Raw genomic sequence first — 20,536 nt, forward strand, 5'->3', positions numbered from 1 at the left:
CTATCTTATCTCTGATTTTGTAGACTAGATACCATTAGTGTATAGAGCATTCAGTTTACTCAAGGAGTTGCTCTTCCATTCCAGTCTCACCTGAGAGGAATTGATCTGTATGATCCAAGACCACTCTGTGATACAAATCAAAGCACAGTAAATGGGAAGGACTGGGGGACATGCTTCAAGAAGGGGTGTTCACACTCCTTATCCAAACTAAAGAGCAGTTACTCACTCTGCACAAGTGCAGTGCATTTCATACACTAGAGAAAATATGGGGAAACACTTTAAAAATTAAACTACTTCAAATTATAGAGTTCTTTTCACTATGGCTTCTCAAAGCCAAAATAGATGTGGCTGAGTAAAGTAGATGACAAGTTTAACAGACAGCAGCATTACATTTTGAATGCACTTCTGACTGACAAAATAAGAAATACTATTTTTAAAGCTACCCATCTTGATGTAAGGATAGAAATTAGAGTTCTGTTAGAAATTGGACTTTCTGATAGAAAATAGAGTTCTGTTACATAATACATATTTTTTGTGTCCTTATCAAAGAAGTTCTTAGTCTAATCCAACGAAGAAAGTCATAAAGATATTATGTGATTTGAGACAGTGAATTTTATGACTAAATAAATATCGGCTAGCAAAATATTAAAGTATATTGCTTAGCAGGACTGACATTCTGTTTGGAATATTAACCTGTGTAACTATTTCAAAATAAGGTGTCACTATAAGGTGTATCTTAAAACAGACTTCACAAACACTAATAGGTCCAGGTTTGCATCCAGCCACCGTTCACAGGTTTGTAGAATGCTTCGGATATGCTCCCTGACCAGTATGTTTCCAGCATCACCTGCATGATGGGAATTTACTTTAAAACCAATTTTGCATAAATGTTAACATTCAGGGATTAACAAGTGGTTAGTACAATGGTGCTATGCATAAACATCAAATTGCCTTTTCCTGTCCTCTCTTACTTTTGGTGTTGATGTACCAACCTGTTATGCTGAAAAACCTCTGGGTTTGCAATATGGGTCAGTTAGTGTGAACTGTGAGCTCAGGCTTTAAAATTTGACATGGACAGAGTTTTATGTTAGTAAATTCCATTTCAGCACTAAGATCAAAATGTTCTCTTTAAAGTCTACAGTTCAAAGAGAGCTAGAAGAATGAATCAAAAAACAATTGAAGAGCCAAATCTTCATTTCTGTATTCCCTACTTTATTTCTGGAAACTTGGTATTTATTCAGCGAGCCCAAAGGTCTTCAAAGACAAAAATGAAGAACCTAATTAGACATTAAGTAAATCAGCAAACTAGAACTACATGGAGCAGAGGAGAAGGTTAACTATTTCTATTTTTAAAAGTACAATTTCACACTTTCCAGATATTTTTGTCCTTTTAGACTAAGATTTCTTTGATCAACAAATATTTAGGTAAACATCTTTGCACAGAGCCCACGAAAACAGAAATCTAAACATGTTTAATTATATTGTCTGTTAGTCAGAAACCTCAAACTCACCACTCGTAAAATGGTTAGAAATTAAAATATCATGTGTATTCTGTTAAGAAAAAGTCAACCCATGTCACTTGTAACTTTAAGATACTAAGATGAAGAGAAGATTTTATATTAGAAGTGTTAACTTACTACACTTTCTAACCACAATGAATTATGGAAAGTATAATCACAGTTCAAAAACAGGATAGTGTGGGTTCCTGCTTTGATCAGACTGTCAGGTCCTGCACAGATTTTGACAAAGGTTCTCTTAAAGAAGATGGAGTAATCAGTGCGGGGAACACTTTCAACCCATGGTTTACAGTGTGTAAAAATCTCATACTAACACAAAAGCAGTCCAAATAAAATCAGCTGGCTACTTCAGCCACACAGGTGCTATACTAAGTTGTTCTCATATAAAATATGTCATATACTTTGTAAGTAGAGAAAAAGGAAGACAGAATATTCATCTCTTTGTTTACAACAGCATTTTTTGGTTTTCTGATTCTATGCCCTGTAGGAATATGGTTTTGATTTTGATATTAATTAATGCACCCAACATATTCCTCTCTGTCAAACACTTCAGATATTGTGAAATATAAAAGGCAACTCAAGATTAATGTCTCTCAGTTATATTCCAATTCTGCTTCTTTTGGCTTTAAAATTTAAAAAAATATTGTTAACCATAAGGTGCAAGCATTGCACTTGATAAATTAATATCCAAGATGATTGACAATGCAGTCGCTGGTCAGTGGAAAGTTACATAACTTATTTCCAGAATGTGTTACTTCAAGACAACATTTCGTAACCATAATGCTGAATTTTTATGCAGTTTTTTGAATTCCAATGGACATTCCATCATAGAATACAATCTGCAAAAATATGTGGCTTCTTAATATTCTTAAAACTGTTCCAGTTGCACATCAGTACATCTGTCAGGATGCTATTTGTTTAACAATATGAATGGACCATTCAGTGTCATGTTCAATTTTCTTTTTCAGAAGGAACACAAAAGTATATCCAGTCTCAACATTTTAAAGAGAAGCCTCCTGGAAATGCCCAAAACTGTATTTTGTCCTAACAGTACAGTTGTAGCAAGAGTCTGAAACTTGATTCAGTTTTCCTGAGGGGACAACAAGAACAATGAAAGTTCTCTACAGACATACGATGCAAATTATGCTAAATTCCAACCCACGAGCCACACTAAAAAGTATTGACTGGCACTGTTCCCACCAGGGACCACATGCCAACTGGAGCAGGATGCAGTCCAGATATTCAGCTTCCTATGTTGAGCAACCATGTGCCATGAATTTGGTGTAATGGCAAAATCATGCTTTATACTTTTGTTTTCTTGTATCAGCAGTAATTCCAAACAATAATCTTTATGCAAAAAAGAAGACAAAAGGTCTTGTGACTGCGCCTCTTTTTATACTATTCAAAATCATCCTTAATTAGTAATCTTGACTAAATATATTCATGTCATATATGTCATGAGTTGAGATCAATACTAAATATATTTTGTTTCATAGACAAAGCAAAAAAGTCTGTCTTTTGGATTGCAAACTACATTTTGAAATGCAAATTTTCAGAAACTTGAAAAATATAAATTACCATGGAAAGGTCAAAAACATAGCAGCTATTGCCCAATCTCCAGCCATCTGCCAATAAAATCTCTAACCTTCACACAATTGGAGCCAGTATTTCAAAATTTGCCACAACAGTAAATTCCTTTGAATTTTAAGCTGACCAGAAACCCTGTGTCATAGTCCTGATGAGTCACCTAGAAAGACCTAGAAGAAAGTTAAACAGCTTTCCTACCCAGCTGTTTTGAAAGGAAGTGTTTACAATGAACCTGACCCCAGCACAGTTTCAAAGGCCAATCCTACAAGCTAGCAATGATCTATCTCTTAGCAAACACCAAGAAAAACATTGTGTGAACAATGGAGGACTTACTGAAGTAAAATTACATTTATACACAAAAAGGTAGTAATACACTTTTACTCAGGACTCTTTGTTAAGTGTAATAATTTAAATACAGTTGACATTGAATGAGAAGATAACCTGTCTGGAAAGGAACAAAACAGAAAGTTATACCATGGAATATTAAAATTCTAATTACAGTTGAATGACTTTTTGGTTTGTATTCAGCTGACTGGTTCATAAGAAACCAGTAATTAAAGGTTCATCACCATGTATTCACAAGCTAGAGCAAATTGATACGTAGTTGCTACATAGTTCCTGGTGGTCAGGTATGTACACACTACATAAAGCTGTGCTGCAGGGGACACCATTCTTCTCATCTTTGATGGCATGTGACAATTCAGAGTCAAGCACTATGAAAACTTTTAGAAACAAGCCTTCAACAGTTACTTTGAGCACTAAGATTTGGTGGTTCAGGGATTTTTCAGGCAAAATAAAGAACATATAGATCGGGAATCATAGGTAACTGCTACATATAAATGAAGTGTATGAAACTATAATAGATCTCAGGTTTGCACATTCAGCTGAATCCTAGAAACATGCATAAAAAGACTACTTTGTGTACAATATGAGTACCTCCTATAGCTTAGGAGTAAAGTAAGCAAAAACATTACTTACGCATTTGTCATCTGATCCACTGGCTATAAACCGTCCGCAGGGAGATACTGCAATTCCACATGGATAGCAGCGGCTGCTGTGTCCTTCAAAACGACGTTCACACCTTCAGAGAAATTTCAGTCTTAAGACCAACTAAAAAATAGCTCTTTTACTGCCATTTTCACAAAATCCTGCTGAAGTCTCATCCATTTTTCTTAGTCTACATATTTACTAAGGCAAATCCACAAATTAAGTTTTAAATATATCTGCAGTAGGATTTTGACTAAACCAAAATACATTAAAGAATATTAATGACTAAAACTAAAATAAACACATAAAACTACCCCAGGACAATGCCCCAAACCATGCTTTAGCATTGTCTAGTTTACAAAGATAGAAAGATAAATAGCATTTAGAAATGAGGATCTGCGGTGCCTACTATTAAGCTCATTTCAGAGCCTTATTTTTATACCCACGAGGCAAAATTTCAAAACCTTTGCCTTTATTATGAATCCTATCAACCTGCCTTTCTCTTTACAAAACAAATGTATATACTTTGCCATAATACAGCTGTCACACAATCTTTTTTTATGTATGCTAGGTCTAGGAACAAATTTGAAAGAATAATGTCTGCCAGCACCTGTGATATACACTTTTTCCTGGCCAGTGAAATCACAGATGCTGTGTTAATTTGATTGACTGAACCCATGTGCAGAAACCTCTAAATTTTTATACCACATGGTTCTGTTTTAGACACTCATGTATGTTTAAGAATGCACTGAATGCCTAGTTGATTTCATTCACTCAGGTGAAACAGGCATACTTAAACAAAACCAGTACTTTTTGATGGATCCAAAGGCTATCACTTAGTAAAGCATAAAAAAGACACTTCTGAATGCATGAAAATGCATCATTTTACAGAGCCTGACTCTGAACTTTCACAGATAGTACATATTTGGCTGAATTTCTGTATAACAAAACTACTGATATCAATGGACATTTTAAGTATACAGTAACCAAGCCTTTCACCTCAGGCTAGTTCTACCCCAAAACTGTTGTAAATGACCCAATTTAAGAGAACACCACAGTTCAAAGAGAAGTAAGTTATAAAGGCAATCAATTACTTGTGACTAAGATGTAAAAACATTCTTCAACTTCAGGTTGCACAAAGCTCTTGCATGAATATTCAGAGACTTTTAAAAACCAATGGCTGCGTTTTGTCCATTTAATAAGCAGCCTCTACTCAAACTTCCTATCAACAGTAAAGGAGAATGCTAGCTACCTCAGTCTCCTCCCAAATACATATATGACTCCAAATGTTAGACAATGGAGGACAAGTCACAGAATAGATCTTTGATTTATACTTTCAAAGAGCTTTACTTTTTTGGTGGTAACTTAAAAGAAAATGTAAAGAATAGCACATGCTTCCCATACCACAGCCTCCATGGAATCATATAATGATTAAGGTTGGAAGGCACCTCTGGAGGTCATCTTGTCCAACATCACCTAGAGTCAGTTGCTGATGACCATGTCCAGACAGCTTTTGAATATCTCCAAGTACAAAACTTTACATCCTCACTGAGCAACACATGCTAATGCTCAGTCACCAGAAATGGTTTCTAGAATTAGTTGTTCTATCACCTTCCCAGGTATCAAGGTGAGTCTGACCAGTCCATAGTTCCCTGGGATCTCCTTCTTGCTCTTTTTGAAGACAGGAGTGATATTTATTTTCATTGAGTCCACAAACACCTCTCCTGATCATCATGATCTTTCAAAGATAATTCAGAGTGGCCTCACAATGACATCAACTATCAATGAGCTGAAGGCGGGCTTTGAAGAAGACAGAGCTAGGCTCTTCTCAGTCATGCCCAGCAACAGGACAAGAGGCAACGGGCAAAAACTGAAATACAGGAGGTTCTGTCTGAACACCAGGAAACACATTTTTACTGTGAGGGTGACTGAGCACTGACACAGGTTGCCCAGAGAGGCTGTAGAATCTCCCTCCTTGAAGGTATTCAAAAGCCATCTGGACGTGGTCCTGTACAACCACCTGTAGGTGACCCTGCTTGAGCAGGGAAGTTGGACAAGACGACCTACAAAGGTGCCTTCCAACTGCAATCATTATGTGATTCTGTGATTAAGCAGCAAAGGCATTATTGTAACTTTGGGCAAGTCTTTCCTTCAAATATCTTAAATACACAGAAAGAAAAATGAAGCATGATGTGTTTCATCTGTCTTCTGTTCCCCTTCATGGTCACATGCGGCATTGCAAGATTTTGTCCTCAGTTAGGCTCTTACCAAACATCATTCATTGTGTAGAATAGATCTCTCCCACAACTCAGCCTCAACCACGTTTTTTCTTGTCTCTGCCAGGATCCCAGTTGCATTGTCTGTGAATTTCACAGTCACCCCAAAAATACAGATCTCAGTGCCTTTTCTCTTTGTCACACATGGAAAATGTTTGTAGTAATGTTTGAAGAAAAGGTTTCTTTTTAATCTTAGACTGGTAAGATACAAAGGCATCCCGTGACAAAAATCTCCTCGTGAGAAAACTAAGCAAAATTGACTTATCCTCTCTCTCTCCTGAATATGCCCTCAGGATCGCCATTCTTTCTTAAGAGGAGCACTGGCCAGCAGGACTAGTTCTCAGTGTTTAAGACCTCAATCTCAAGGCCTCTAAAAGCCAACTTCCTCAATGACGTGTTTCTTCTTCACAGAAGAGTCTCCTAATAAATCGCTGCAAACAACTTCCTTTCAAAAGAATTTGACTCCTCTGCATCTGTGACTCAATTACTCCACCTATAAATGGATGCATAAGAACTAACAGGATTGCAAGGCTTTCACTGATTTTTTCTTTGCTATAACGTAGCAATATAAAGCAGCATCTGCATCATATGACAGTGCCACTTTTCCCTGTGCTATTATGGCCGTGGTAGTAACTAACATCCTGAATTCTATTTTCTTAATTGTTTTCCTGGTCAACTTTTCCATTTAAATCAGAACATATGTTCTATTACAAGTATAGGTACTTCCCCACTCTCTCAAAATTCTGTGCTAAAAATACATTTTTAAAAGCTGGTTCCAATTAAAATTTCCACAGAATCCAGTAGAAAACAATTTGTTATGCAAGCTGTTAAATCCAGATATCTCCAGGTATCACAGCAAAGTAAAAAAGTGGATCAAATTTTCTAGAATACATAGATATTATTTTTTATAACTTTAGCTTTTTCTAGGAGTTCTCTTATTTCAGACTTTAAAAAAAAAAAAGTAGCAACACGTGGTGATCAAATTTATTTTGGATATCACAAGCTTTACGTGGCCAGCTGGCATGCTGTCCAGCCTCCTAAGAATGCTTTTCTGGTCAGAGCTTCTCAGGGGTTACCATGACAAACATCTGGTAATTGCATGGTACAGCAAACAGTCAAGTTTTCCCTGTGTTCTCCATCATACAGCTTTCAGTCTACATTCCAAAATATGTATCTTTTTATGTTGCAAACAACTTGCAGAATATCACCAAAAAAAATGTAACATTTTCTGTCGTTGTAAGAGAAAGAGACCAAAATGGTGCATGTGTTTATAAATCAGAGAATACTCTCACAAATAAGTCTATTTCATTCTACTTGCTGCATTAAACATACATCTTGACTGCAAACCAAAATTTTGGGTTGGTTGGTTGGTTTTTAACCACTTTTCCTTGTATTTTATTACTTTGTCCCAGTGTTCTGGTGTTTGTTCAGAAGCTCTTCAGTACCAGCAGAACCCCTGAGGCTCTATGAAATCTGAGTATAACTTGACAGTAGTAGTAGCTGCCTTGGATGTTCTGTACACAAGTTTCATTTTAAACACACACCAAACCCTTCACATAGGAGCTCAGCACGTTTTCACCAACAGCATCCAGCAGGGACTACATGTTCCCCATCCTGTATATTTTCATGAATCCCTAGTCCCAAACTTGGAGGAACTCCAGCCACTGCTTTATCCCTTTTTCCCTCAAAGCTCCAGGGGATTAAAAAAAAAAAAATATGGCAAATCATGGGATCCTTATGTTCAGAAAAGACCAAGGATTAAGCAAATTCTGAGTATGTGTAAACGCGTATCTTGCTCAGGATGATGTCAAGCAGTTAGTTCACAGTGGAGATGCAAACTGAGAAGTATCTGAAAATGGAAGGGCCTTTCATTCAAACTGCATGTCTGACCCGAAAACTCTCAAAGTGTGATTGTTAGAAAATGTATGAGATGAGTTCCATGTGGCTGCAGGAATTCTACTGAAATACTTTGCCAAGGAAGCTTATGATCTAGTAGAACAGGATTAAAATACTGGTTGGAGATTTTACCCTAATGTCCAAAACTATCTTAAGACAATTGGCAAATCTTTTCAGAGGCTGAAGGAGGGTGAAACTGATTTTGCCTGGGATCATGCATCAAAGCATTATCGCACACCTGAGTATTCTGCAGAAGAAATTCAGTATGTGCAAGCAGTCTAATATTCTTCGAATATCTTCACTGTGGTCTAATAAGCACCCACTGTCTTTTTTCAAGGAAGACATGAGGAATGGCTGTTTCAGCAGCAAACAGCATTAGAGCAGCTGAACTTCTATTCCTCAACTGTTTGGAGTGTGAATCAGAGGCAGGCTGCTCCTGCTGCCAAAGGTGTTATTGTGGTGGTGATTGGCTTGCCCCTGCCAATCACATTACCTGCAACAGTAATCTACCTCCCCACCCCTACCATAGTAGCAGTCCAGACCTCTAAATTGGGCAGAAATAACTTTTCCCTGCTCTCCCCATTTCTGGGTAGATAATGAGCACATCTGACAGCATAGCACAACTCTCCCATTCTTTGCTTCTAAATTAATTCCCAACTTCAGCTGTTATTGTCCATCCTGCTCCCTTATTCAACATTACATCAGTTTCCCCAGCAAATCTTCCATCTCTTAAGACAACTAGTGCCTTATTTCATCTCATATTCTGCCAAACGCTAGGTGTCTTAGATTAAGAAGTCTGCTGTTGATGCAGGTGTTCTTTCTTCAAAGAGAAGGCAATGTCTGATGAGAGCAGAGTAATTTTTCATGTCTTAGAAGATGAAAAGGCCTGAGCAGCTCTTCACTCATGCAAAAAAGTTTCTATGGGATAATCTCTGCAAAATCAGTAAATCTTCCTTCAATTATTCACCTAGCTTGAATGACCAGCATATTTATATGCCAGTCGTGCTCACTGACTAACAAATATATCAGTGCATGGCTCCTCTGCACAGATGTATTGACCTTAATTATCTTATTCTGTTTGTATAATACACTACAGAGTTGTGTATATACTACTGTTACTATCTGTTTCAGAAGTGGAAGGAATTACTTTCAAGTTAGGAGCATTGCATAGAAAATTAACCAGCTTTTGGGTTCCAATTAACTATGTTAATCACATGCTTGATAATTACCAGGACCAACTTACCAGCACCTTTTTTTTTTTTTTTTTTGAGCAGAAACAAGAAAAACATCATGAGGAATTCCTTAGTGTGCATTTTGCAGATCTATGCACCTTAACTGAGAAGTTTCCTCCTAACATAATGAGTGAAACTTCCTTTTTTCTGGATGTTTTAATGGACAGAATTATCTCATCTACAAGTGAGAGGAAATTAGAAATTAAAAGGATCCAGACTAGTAAAACAGAATTTAAAATTGTCATGTAGAATTTAAGTGACATATGAACATATTTAAGCAGCTGGTATTTAGTCTGCCATTTTGGGCTGTTATATGTTTACTGTGTAAAGCAATGGAATTTTCCTTAATTTCTAAGTTTCTACACTCTTCCTGTAGATTGTTTGTACAGCACTGGGAAGGAAAACTGTATCTGTCTCTCACTGCCCTATATGTTCATGAACATAGTCATTAAAAACAGGCAGGACTGTCAGATAAGGAGGCTTAGTATATTTGGATTTTCTCATACATCGAGCCTGGGCAATCTATAGGACTCACCATCCTGTGTCACTCCAATCCAGACTTTCCTAAAAGATTAAAATTAAGTGGTGGAGACAATAGGTACAGATGCTTATGAATCATTGCTAGATTCTCAACGCCAGAAGGAGTAGTGATGTCTCTAAAAGGCATTCAATAGAGAGACAGCATAAGGAGGTAGAATGATAAAGTTTCTTGTGTCTTATGGACAATTAAAAGTCTACAATGTTTCATCTTAAAGAACATTTAAACTCCTTCAGAAAATGTAAGGATGCATCAGCCTTTTGTATCTCATGTCATTAAATGTTTGTCTGACTCCATCTTGGTAATCCTGAAGCTGGTAACGGTAATGTTCTCATGCAGATTCCCATTGCCCCTCAGTCTAACTCCTGTGTTCACTGCTTCCACCTTGGGCCCCATAGAAAGTATTTTTACTTGTTCTCCAAGTAGACATTCTTTTAGACAATAGAATTAAGTTGCTCTTTACAATGTCTTGGAAGTTGTTCAAAGGTCATTATTTTATGCTAATGCATGTATTCATAAAGCCTCATAGTTCATTATCCTAACCTGGAAAAAGAGTAGTCAGAGTTGGTTCTTCCTCCAAAAAGATCAATACTCCTTGTTTTTTTATTCATAAGTCTGCTTCATAGATTTTCTGGAGCTTTTCTTAGACACAGTTATAATGAGGAGAATGTAGGAGAAGTATAAAAATATTCAAAATCTTCAGATAGAACTTTACAAATCCATGCATTTCAAAGCAAATGAAGCAGGAGTCTTGAGTAAATCCAGAAGTAAACAGCAGTGTCTGAGATTCCCTCATTTACTGGCAAGATGACCTGGCTGTGTGAGGCTGGCTGACAACATCAGACAGTTAAAATGCCTTTTCCTGTACCACCTTCAGAGGAACCCATAAGACTTTCTGGTACTCTCTGAAGCAAGCTTGGAATGCCTCCAGATCATCAATAGTGAAAGAGACAGACAGATTCACAGCTTTATCCAGTAAGAATGATGAAAATGGAAGCTGCAAAATACTCTCACCAACTTCAAGAACAAAATAAAAGATAAGTTAAGTGAATTTTCACTAGAAAAAAATGTAGTTTGATAATATAGACTGAATAGAAAAATTCTTGTGGAATTCAGAGCAAAAAAATCAATATATTTAAAACCTATAAAGCTGCAGGCCAGGACAACATCTCTGAAGATTTACTTAAAGCAAAGATCAGAAAAGAACCTGAGCAGCCTGGTATGGTTCCTCAGTGAATCATGAGAAAAGGAATGCATGTCAGAAGAATAAGAAAAGGAACCATTAAAAAAGAAACAACTAAGAGTTTGAGGGAATTTGTGCAGTTACTCTGAAAATTATTTGCCCTACTTTCAACTACATCTTTCAAGATCACCAGGCTGGAGGTTTTTCCCCCCATTTAATCAGAATTTTGTACTTTACAGCATTATTAAATAAAGTAACAATGGATAGAACTTGGTCAGGGCAACAAGCAGATTAAGTAAAAGAGTTTTCACTGTGGAAGTCTAGGGCAAATATTTAGAACAAAATCAACAAACAAGTTGAGATCTTGCAGTTAGTGTTACTATCCACAACACTACAAACAGTATAAATGAGAAGGTGGACTTACCTTTGCTATTTCAAGAACACTGGACAAAGACTTAACTAAACAAACCCTATTCTGGCAAACACAAAGCAGAAACAAGAGGAAGACAGAAGAGAGGTCGTTCCAGAGGGACCATTCAAAACACAGTAAAAACTGACGCACTGACTTTACAAATCAACAACTTTAAGAGATTAAAGGTACTGGCCTACCATAAGATTGTTTAGGAATTAATCTCTCCTGTAAGCATCCAACAGTGCAAGGGATGGACTGGATTTGATTGGACAAGAACTATGAACAAAGAAAAAGAGCAAAAGTTTTCAGTCAGTGTGACTGTATAGTAGACCTAACACTTCAGTGGAGACTTGTTCCAAGTTAAGACAGAGCTTTCCAAACTCAGCCATTTCAAATTTATTTATGTGAAAACCAGCTGGTGAACGCATTAGGAAAAAGTGAACAGTTTTCTTCCTTATAAGAACTCAAGAATAGATTTTAAAATGCAGAAAACTCACTATCTGGTCTGAGCAAGGAGAGAAAATATCTTCTTTTTTTTTTGTTTGCTTGTTTTCCCCCCTGAAAGCTACTAAAAATTGTAAAATAATGCTTTATTTTCTCTATTTCTTCTCCACAACAGTTACTGCCATTGGTCACTGTGCAATGTGTAACAAACGCACACATATACATAATACCTAATAAGCACCCTTAAAATACGTGTCATTAAGGACTTGAATTACTTTTTTTGAAGTTTGGCTAGTAGAACTCAGTGGACACTAGAATACATCAACTTTGCCAAATTAAATATAGAGCAAGAACATACATAAATTATTCCCATCTACCCAGGACATATTCATTTAATTGATTGCCCAGATTTTACACTTTAACTATTTTACCATTCACCTGCTCTACTTATATTAGTTTTTAGGAATAAAGAGACAGATAAGTGATCTGTGAAAAGCTTTCTACTTTTTTCATTGCTCTTCAGCAACACAGTTTGAGTAGCTTATTAGAAAAACATAAATAGGTAACAGATTCCAACCCCAGCAGACTCTAGTTTCAATACTTTCTGCAATTCAGTGCAAGCAACACAGCAATGCTTTTGGTAAGAACATATATGCCCCCTATAGGTGTAATGTATTCTTACCACGGAAAAATGGAAATAAATGAAAATGTTCAGATATACACAAGTAAAATATGAAATTATCCTCCTGTTCAAACCCCTTTTCTTTCAGACATAGTTCTTTTAGCCTGCACAACAGAGATTGCACAGAGGATTTAATTTCCTGAGCAATGTTCCCTCCTTGTCACTCTCTTCCTTTGTCCCACAGCTTTCCCAAGTACAGTACTGAAAGCTTTTTAGGAAAAGTGCAGCATTTTATCTTTAGTTTATGCTAATGTATTACTCAAATTTATAACACTACATACATGATTTGTAATAATGTTGTTACAATTACATTTGTCTGCTAAAAGCTGGATCATAAATTTTACCTCCTTTACCTGTAATGACATGCTGGTTTGGAAATACTGTTAGCATTCAGTTCAATACACTATTTTATACACACAATTACATCTCCAAAGGTAGATAAACATGGATGATAGATATCAACCATTTAATGGCTTCCACATAACCAACTACAATTGAGGAACCAGCATTTTGTTTGATTTCTTAAAATTAGTAAGTTCCAATTAGCCTTTAACTTTCATTTTTAAAGGCCTCACTGTAGATCTGATTCCACATCCAAATTTCTACTGGTATACCACAGCAAGTATGACAATTCTGAATAAAGATGAAGCATGGCTATTTTATTCTGAGGTAGCTAATCCAGCCTTACCTCAGTGTTCTTAAATCCCACAGTTTGATGCCATCGCCTACAGCTGTGGTCATGAAAAGATTGTAAGCTTCAGGTTGCTGAGTGCTGAAGGATGAGCCCTGTAAAATTCATAATAGTTTCAGATAACTAAACTGATGGTGCTAAGTATTTATAGAATCATGGAATATCTCAAGTTGAAAGGGACCCATAGGGAACATTGAGTCCAGCTCCTTGATCTTCACAGGTCTACCTAAAACTCAGCCATATGACTAAGAGCACCATCCAGACATTCCTTGAACTCTGACAGGCTTGGTGCTGTGACTACTTCCCTGAGCAGCCTGTTCCAGTGACCACCCACTCTCTCAGTGAAGAATTTAGTCCATTTTAAAAATGAACAATAATTTTTGTTAGTTTATATGATAAAAAGCTTGTCTACATACACACAAAGGAGCACAGAGGAAAGTTGGCACGTAGAGGAACCCCTATAACCCGGTCAGAGAAACGGAGCACTGCCTTGACTCCTCTCAGTGTTGTCCCAGGACAACCATGAGCCCTTTGATCCAAGCCTGACACCCACCATGGTGGGTCAACAAGAGAGGCTCTCTGAGTCATCTCACAGACTAATGGGGATTAGTACCCGTCAGGGTATGGGATCCATCATGGTATGTGAGGAAAGATCATTTTTTTATTACACAAGACATTATAGGATGTTTAGAGCAGGAAAAAGGAAAGGAAGAGATCAAAGAGTAGTCCAGCATTTAATTATAAGCCATGTTTAGCCCTGGCATAAGTGGGCACACTGTCCATTGACTTCAGTAGCAATTGCATTCGTTCATAATAGGACTGATTTTGGCTTCATACCTTTAAATAATTAAATCCAGTCTTTCTTTAAACCTCTGATTTTTTAACATCCACATTGGCAGATCCTGGCCTTTTTGCTGGCTACAAACTTCTTTCTCCAAGGAACTAAATATAAACATTTAAAACTCCTTCTTTCCTTTCCCCACCATTCACATTCTTGATTTGGCTGAATACATCACAGAAACCTCAAGGCCATTTCCCGCAATCAGTGCTTGACTGCCAGGAATCTTCTATTCGTTATGAAAACTGGCCTGTAGCTAGAAAATGCTCTAGTATTTAGTCCGCAAAATTCACCAAATGGCAAGACAAAGTGAGGCACTCAGCATTAAAAATACTATAGGAGCTTTCACTTGCTTTGTTCTAAGTAGGTTTCCTTCTTAAACTAAGGGTTACCACAGCCTGTTCTAACAGATGAACTCAAATGCACTGTGCAACAGATTTCCCCACAAATTCTACGTGTTATCACATTAGCTGTGTATAATTATATGAAAAAAAAACTGTAAAAGGCAAAGACAGTAGTTGTCCAAATGATAGTATTCATCAAAAGTTTCTTTTTGTATTTTTGAAACTTTTACTTACCATCCCTTTCTTCAGTCAGCAATGATCACATAGTCCAATACAAAAAGTTCTACTGACACACATTTACTTCTCGCACTACTCATTTACTCTAGAATACACTAATAGTAATACAGGTAAGAAGAAATGTAATCCCTTTGTTCCTTCCCTGGCCTTACATTTTGACAGTAATATACTTTACTAAAATAAAGCTATACTTGTATTTTCAAACTACATTTGCTATTGAAAATTGCTGTAGAAGACAAGATAATATATGCTAGTTGGGTTAATATGCAAGCTACATTTTATTTATCCCTTTGTGTTTTTATAGTCCACTAATTTAATATAACCTATAATTTATGAGAATCTAGTTCAAAAAGTAGCATATTCCAACACACTCTTCAGACTATACTCTTCCGTTCTGACAGATAAATCACTTGCCTATGCCCCATCATCTTCCTCATCCACCACCATAATCCCTTCTCAGCTTCTTTCTAGACTAACAACATTGCAACTTCCACAAAACACTTGGCCCCAAGAAGGACATGGTTCAACAGAATCCCTATCTCAACCACTAATCCTGTATGAACACTATTAAAATCACCCAAATATTGCAGCTGGCTTATGCTAAAGGCATGGATCAATAAATGTCTCAGAAAACACTCCACATTTTGCAGGCAAGTGCAAACCTTCAGACACGTTTGTCACTATCACTAGGAAAAAGTTAACCGACTGAAACTTCTGAGTTGTCTATTACGTTTTTCAGCCTTCACATCACGTACATTTCCTCATTAATAGACCAATGAATTTTGAAACAAAAGGGCCTGGGCAGAAAACTAGAAACTTGGTTGTTTCTCTGAAAATGAATGTAATCTATAACTGTGTTTGCTAACAGAATATAATACCATCCAAATATGGTATGGTTGATACTGATAGATTCCTGTTCAAATAATATGTTTTGCAGCACTACAAACATATTGCTAACACTAAAGCTCTGAATCTTTGTGGTTTGATCTCAAATTACCATCTATTTCTGTATCTCATAGGTTCCTAAACACTAAGACAGGAACACAATTTTGATATTTCAATTAATTTTAACTACATTTCTTAAAATTTAGTATGCAAGGCAATGGAAACATGAAGTCACATAATGCCTTGGAAATCATTGATTACCAGTTTTCATTAGGTGGTCTTCTGTATCAAACCAAACCCGTTAAATTGGAAATACCTGGTTGAAGAAAACAACTTACAGCAGTGTAAATCCATTATTATCAGCTTAGGATATCCCCCTCGTCAGGCTTGGTATAATATGGCTAAGGACTACTTATCAGAGTGAGGTGAGGTTACTACAGCCAGAAGAGCAACATTTACTCATTGCCTAAGTAGAAGCTTCATGACATCATTTGGGTCTAGTAACACCCTGCGCTGAAATATCATAAGCAGTTCTGAAAGTAGGCTCTGGAAACCAGACACAGGTTCAGGGAAAAGAATGGAGGCTCCCTCAACACCCACCTGTCACTGAAAATTGGGAGATTTCCACCAGTTTCCTCAGGCTGAGGAGACCTACGAGCCTCTTTCCCCCAGCTTCTAAGCAGACACTCTGAAAAGTAAGTTATTATATGAACCTGCAGCAGTATCACCACCACATCTCCACGGGACCATGTATTAACCCAGTTTCCTGATAAAACGATGTTTATGCAACTGTATTGCCTACTGATTCCCATTGAGAATTTTTTTAACCCGCTTCACTATTTAAATCCAATCTGATAGAAAGATGAAAGTCTCACAATAATTAGGTTTCCACAAAATACATGTAAATGAGTAATTAGCAGACAGAAATTAAAACCAGCACAGCCATTAGGGAAAGTGACTTTGTTTGACAAGCCATTAACCAGCCAACACAAGAGTAATTTAGACCATGTGCATTATGGCATGGCTCTCAGTCAACTAGTAATAAGGACATGACAGGAAGATCAGGTTCTGATAGGGGAGGAGTGTTTAGGGAACACAAGGAACAAAACTGAAAGTGCATGTAGTGAGGAAATGAAGGCTACAAAGAACACAATAGTCAAATTGAAGTTTTTGTTTTAAGGACAGAGGCTTAAAGTCCTGTAGAAAGGATACGTAGTTTTGTTACTGCTGGAAGAACCTGTATACAAAGGCAAGCTTTGTACTGTCCTTATATGGTATGCCCCAAGCACTTCAGGGGAATTTGGTGCCGAAGTGCCTTTTAAGGGAACAAAAATACACTGAGGTTTTGAACAATAAATATTAATATGCTTAGTTAAATCAAGATGATGGATGTTCTAAACAAGCAGTATAAGGCCTAAAGCTCTGAAAGCAATTTTACTGCGTAAGCTTTAATCGTATGTGGAGCTTTGAGAGCTAGGCATGTCTTTTGTGGTTTCCTCTCCTGGACTTCAGTAAGCTACATTGCATTGTTTTGGATCCAGGACTAATGGTTCTTTATATATTAAATCCTAAATAACTGTAGTAATCTAAAGTAGATGACAAATGGGAAGTAATGTGCCGCAAATAATACAAATATATGAACAATAACCTGGTAGTAAGCACACTACCCGGAACAACTTCTTCTCTGGGTGAAGTTTTTTTAGTCACAATTTTGCCCAGCTTCCTTTTTTCCTTCTACGGCTTTTCTTCATCCAATAATTTAAATTTGTCACAGACCCATAAGTCTAGCTCTAAAATAGCCTTTTTACACATTTCAGAATATCTGTCTCCCATTTGAGGTATGCTTTCTACATTCCTATTCTGATTCCCCATCCCTGATGTTGACAAAATAACAAAAATTCACAACGAAAAATAGTGTTCTGTAGAATATGAGGAAAGACCTGAAGAAAACACAGTCAAGTCACTGAAATACTATAGATGGAAATGTATAGTGTTAAAATATTTATATATCTGTTGGCATATATATATACACAGTGTGTATGTATAGACATAAGTTATTTTCAATTACTGCTGCAATTTAGGGTTTTCAAATCAAACAGAGTAGTATTATGACATTTTGGCTATTCCTGTAGTTAACAAAGATAAAGAAGGAAAGATTATGTACAGCATTATATAGTTTCCATCATGATGTGATGCTTGTATGCAGATATATTTTCATGTATTCATTATTCTTCATCTCACTACACACATGTAATAACATAAGGCAGCTTCTTACCTTATACAGATAGGGAAACTACTGTCTTTAAAGATCTACCAGCCAAGATTTTTTTTCTTACATTTCTCTCTGCTCTGAGTCAAGTAGCAATCATTTTTTCCCCAGTTTCCTTGCAATTTTTATAATATATTTCAGCATTACACTATTGAATTTTTCATTTCTGAAGTAATGCTTTGCATTAAAAGCAGGTTTTAAAATGGGAAGACTTTCTAACTGTCCTAATGAATTTATTTTAAAGAGGTTTAGAGTTATGCTTTGTACTAAAGCAGAAGTCCCAGCCTTCTGGGATTGAGCTTTACTGATGCTGTATACTTCCCTGTATCCTTCTCCTCCCTCATGGCCATTACCTCCCAAATCTAGTTTCTTCCAGTCCTTGCATCTGTCTTCTCTGGAGCCCTGCCAAACACTGACGCTCAAGGAGGTGAGAAGGGAAGACATAGGGCAAAGGACCTCTGGGAACAACAGTAATCTACATGGTTGTGGATGACTGGAACAGTATGGGGCAGAGATGCAGGATTCTATTATACTAGAGTGAGGGAATTAACTACAAGAAGGAGAAGAAAGGAAAGAAGTTGTAGGAGGTGGAGAAGTGAAGACTCACAACTGAAGAGGCAGAGCACCCGTAATGATATAGAGAGGTACAGCCTAGCTTCAACAGGTGAAATAGGTTTGGAGATGTAAACCGGCCAAGTGGCACAGGATCAGAGGAGCCGACTTCAGCCAGAGGTTGGTTACTCTGGAGCTCCAGCAAACTGTCAGAAAGCTTAAGGCAGTACAGTCCTCACACAGGTTGCCAGTGAGAAAGGGAGCAACAAGACAGAAGACAAGCTGGAAGCCCCATGTGGTTGCTGCCTCTGTTCTTATCTCCAGTGAAAAGGAGGAAGAGTCAGCAAGAATGGGCAGAACCACCACCAAATTCATACCTCACCTGAAAAGAATAGCAAAAACTCCATGTACTTATTCTATATATGTACATTGTATCACTATGTACTCTACATTCATCTGCAGTATTTCACAAAATGTTAACAAGAACAGAGATTACCTTGCATAATTCAAGCTTAAGATATGGGACAAGTTTTCATCAACTGTACTTACATCTGTACAGAGGCTGCAGATTTAATATCTCAGGCAAGGATACAGTCTGATTTTACAATCTACTTACAGGCAGGAAGATTGAAAACATTCCTGCTAAAGAAAGATAAGCTCTGGCAAGAAATGATTCGACAGGGTGGTTTATCGTCTTCAGCATACCGCTACTGGATCAAGGCTTCATTGCACTGATAACTTCCACTGCAACAAGGGATGTGCTATACACTGCTAAACATAAAGTGATGGTTCTGACCATCTATGGTCATTAGAAAATTTGAGGGGGTGTGGGTGAGCTCAATGATTTTAGCTAGTATATATTAGGCAGATTTCAAGAGAAGCAACTATAAAGAATTCTTCTCTCGTTTCATTGCAATTACTGCAGATTTTAGCAAGCAAAACAAGTGTTACTTGATTCTTGAGACACAGAAGACTTTTAAATTAATTTTCTTTAACAGGACACAGAGATTTTCAAAATTAGACTAGAGAGTAAGGCAATCAGTTCCTAGGTACAGCTGCTATTTAAATGTTCGAATGTTCCTCTGAGCATTTTCCTATTGAGCATTCTAAATTTCTGTAGTGTCCTAAAGACAATCTGAGTCTCTTTACAGAGACACTGATTTAGCACTAACTTATACTCACATGCAAGTAATATGACAAATTTATTTAATTTTCTCTCCCAGTCTATGCTTCTTGATTAGTAAGTCATACAGACATGGCAATATGTATTATCTTCTAAATGTATCTTCACCTTTAGAGTATGAAAATTCTAAAGGGAAACAGGAATAGCACACCCATTAAAATGGGTCTCCCACCCCATCATCTCCTAAGAGATGTACTTTATAACAGTCAGTGCTGCCAAATCTTTTATATTAATATACACATATATGTATTTGCAATATTTTCTGCTAAACTGTTCTGGAGGAAGATCCAGATTACTGTTCTACTCTGCATCAATGTCTGCTGTGAAGAGAACATATTTCAAATGATATAATAAGCTTAATCAGGTACACCGTAGGCTGAAATGAATGTCACACATAGCCAATTCTTGCAAACAATCTTCAGAACTGACCAAAAAAATAATTTAAAATCTAAGTCATTACATTGCAGAATATATACCTGCTTACAGCTGCTGCTGTCCAAAATCAGAAATAACAGAATGTCACATTGCTCACCTATGTTTCTGGAATATCCTATGTATTTAATAACTTTCTAACAGGTTTCTCCCAGACTTAATCAGAACATATATTCCCTAGTGTTTTACAAGACCTTCTAAATATATATATTTTTTTAAACTTATTTAAAGAACAAATTTCTTGATCATCCCCACTTACTGCTGTCCAGGTAGCATCATAAAGCAGTCTTGGAACACGGGAACTGGTTTGCATGAATCTAAACCAGAAATGTACTTCAAGAATACATACAC

General features: G+C 36.9%; 1 protein-coding gene across 1 annotated transcript in view; it reads right to left on the minus strand.

Annotated features, from left to right (window-relative positions):
• The window catches only part of WDR27 (WD repeat domain 27), a 111,364-nt gene that overhangs the window by 52,165 nt on the left and 38,663 nt on the right, over positions 1–20,536 (minus strand). The window contains exons 21-22 of the mRNA XM_065632076.1: positions 13,443–13,540; positions 4,083–4,185 (exon numbers count right to left, since the gene is read on the minus strand). Coding sequence (XP_065488148.1) covers positions 4,083–4,185; positions 13,443–13,540 — 201 coding nt within the window. The remainder of the gene's footprint in view (positions 1–4,082; positions 4,186–13,442; positions 13,541–20,536) is intronic.

Source organism: Caloenas nicobarica, chromosome 3 (genome assembly GCF_036013445.1).
Source record: "Caloenas nicobarica isolate bCalNic1 chromosome 3, bCalNic1.hap1, whole genome shotgun sequence".
Taxonomy (NCBI): Eukaryota; Metazoa; Chordata; class Aves; order Columbiformes; family Columbidae; genus Caloenas; species Caloenas nicobarica.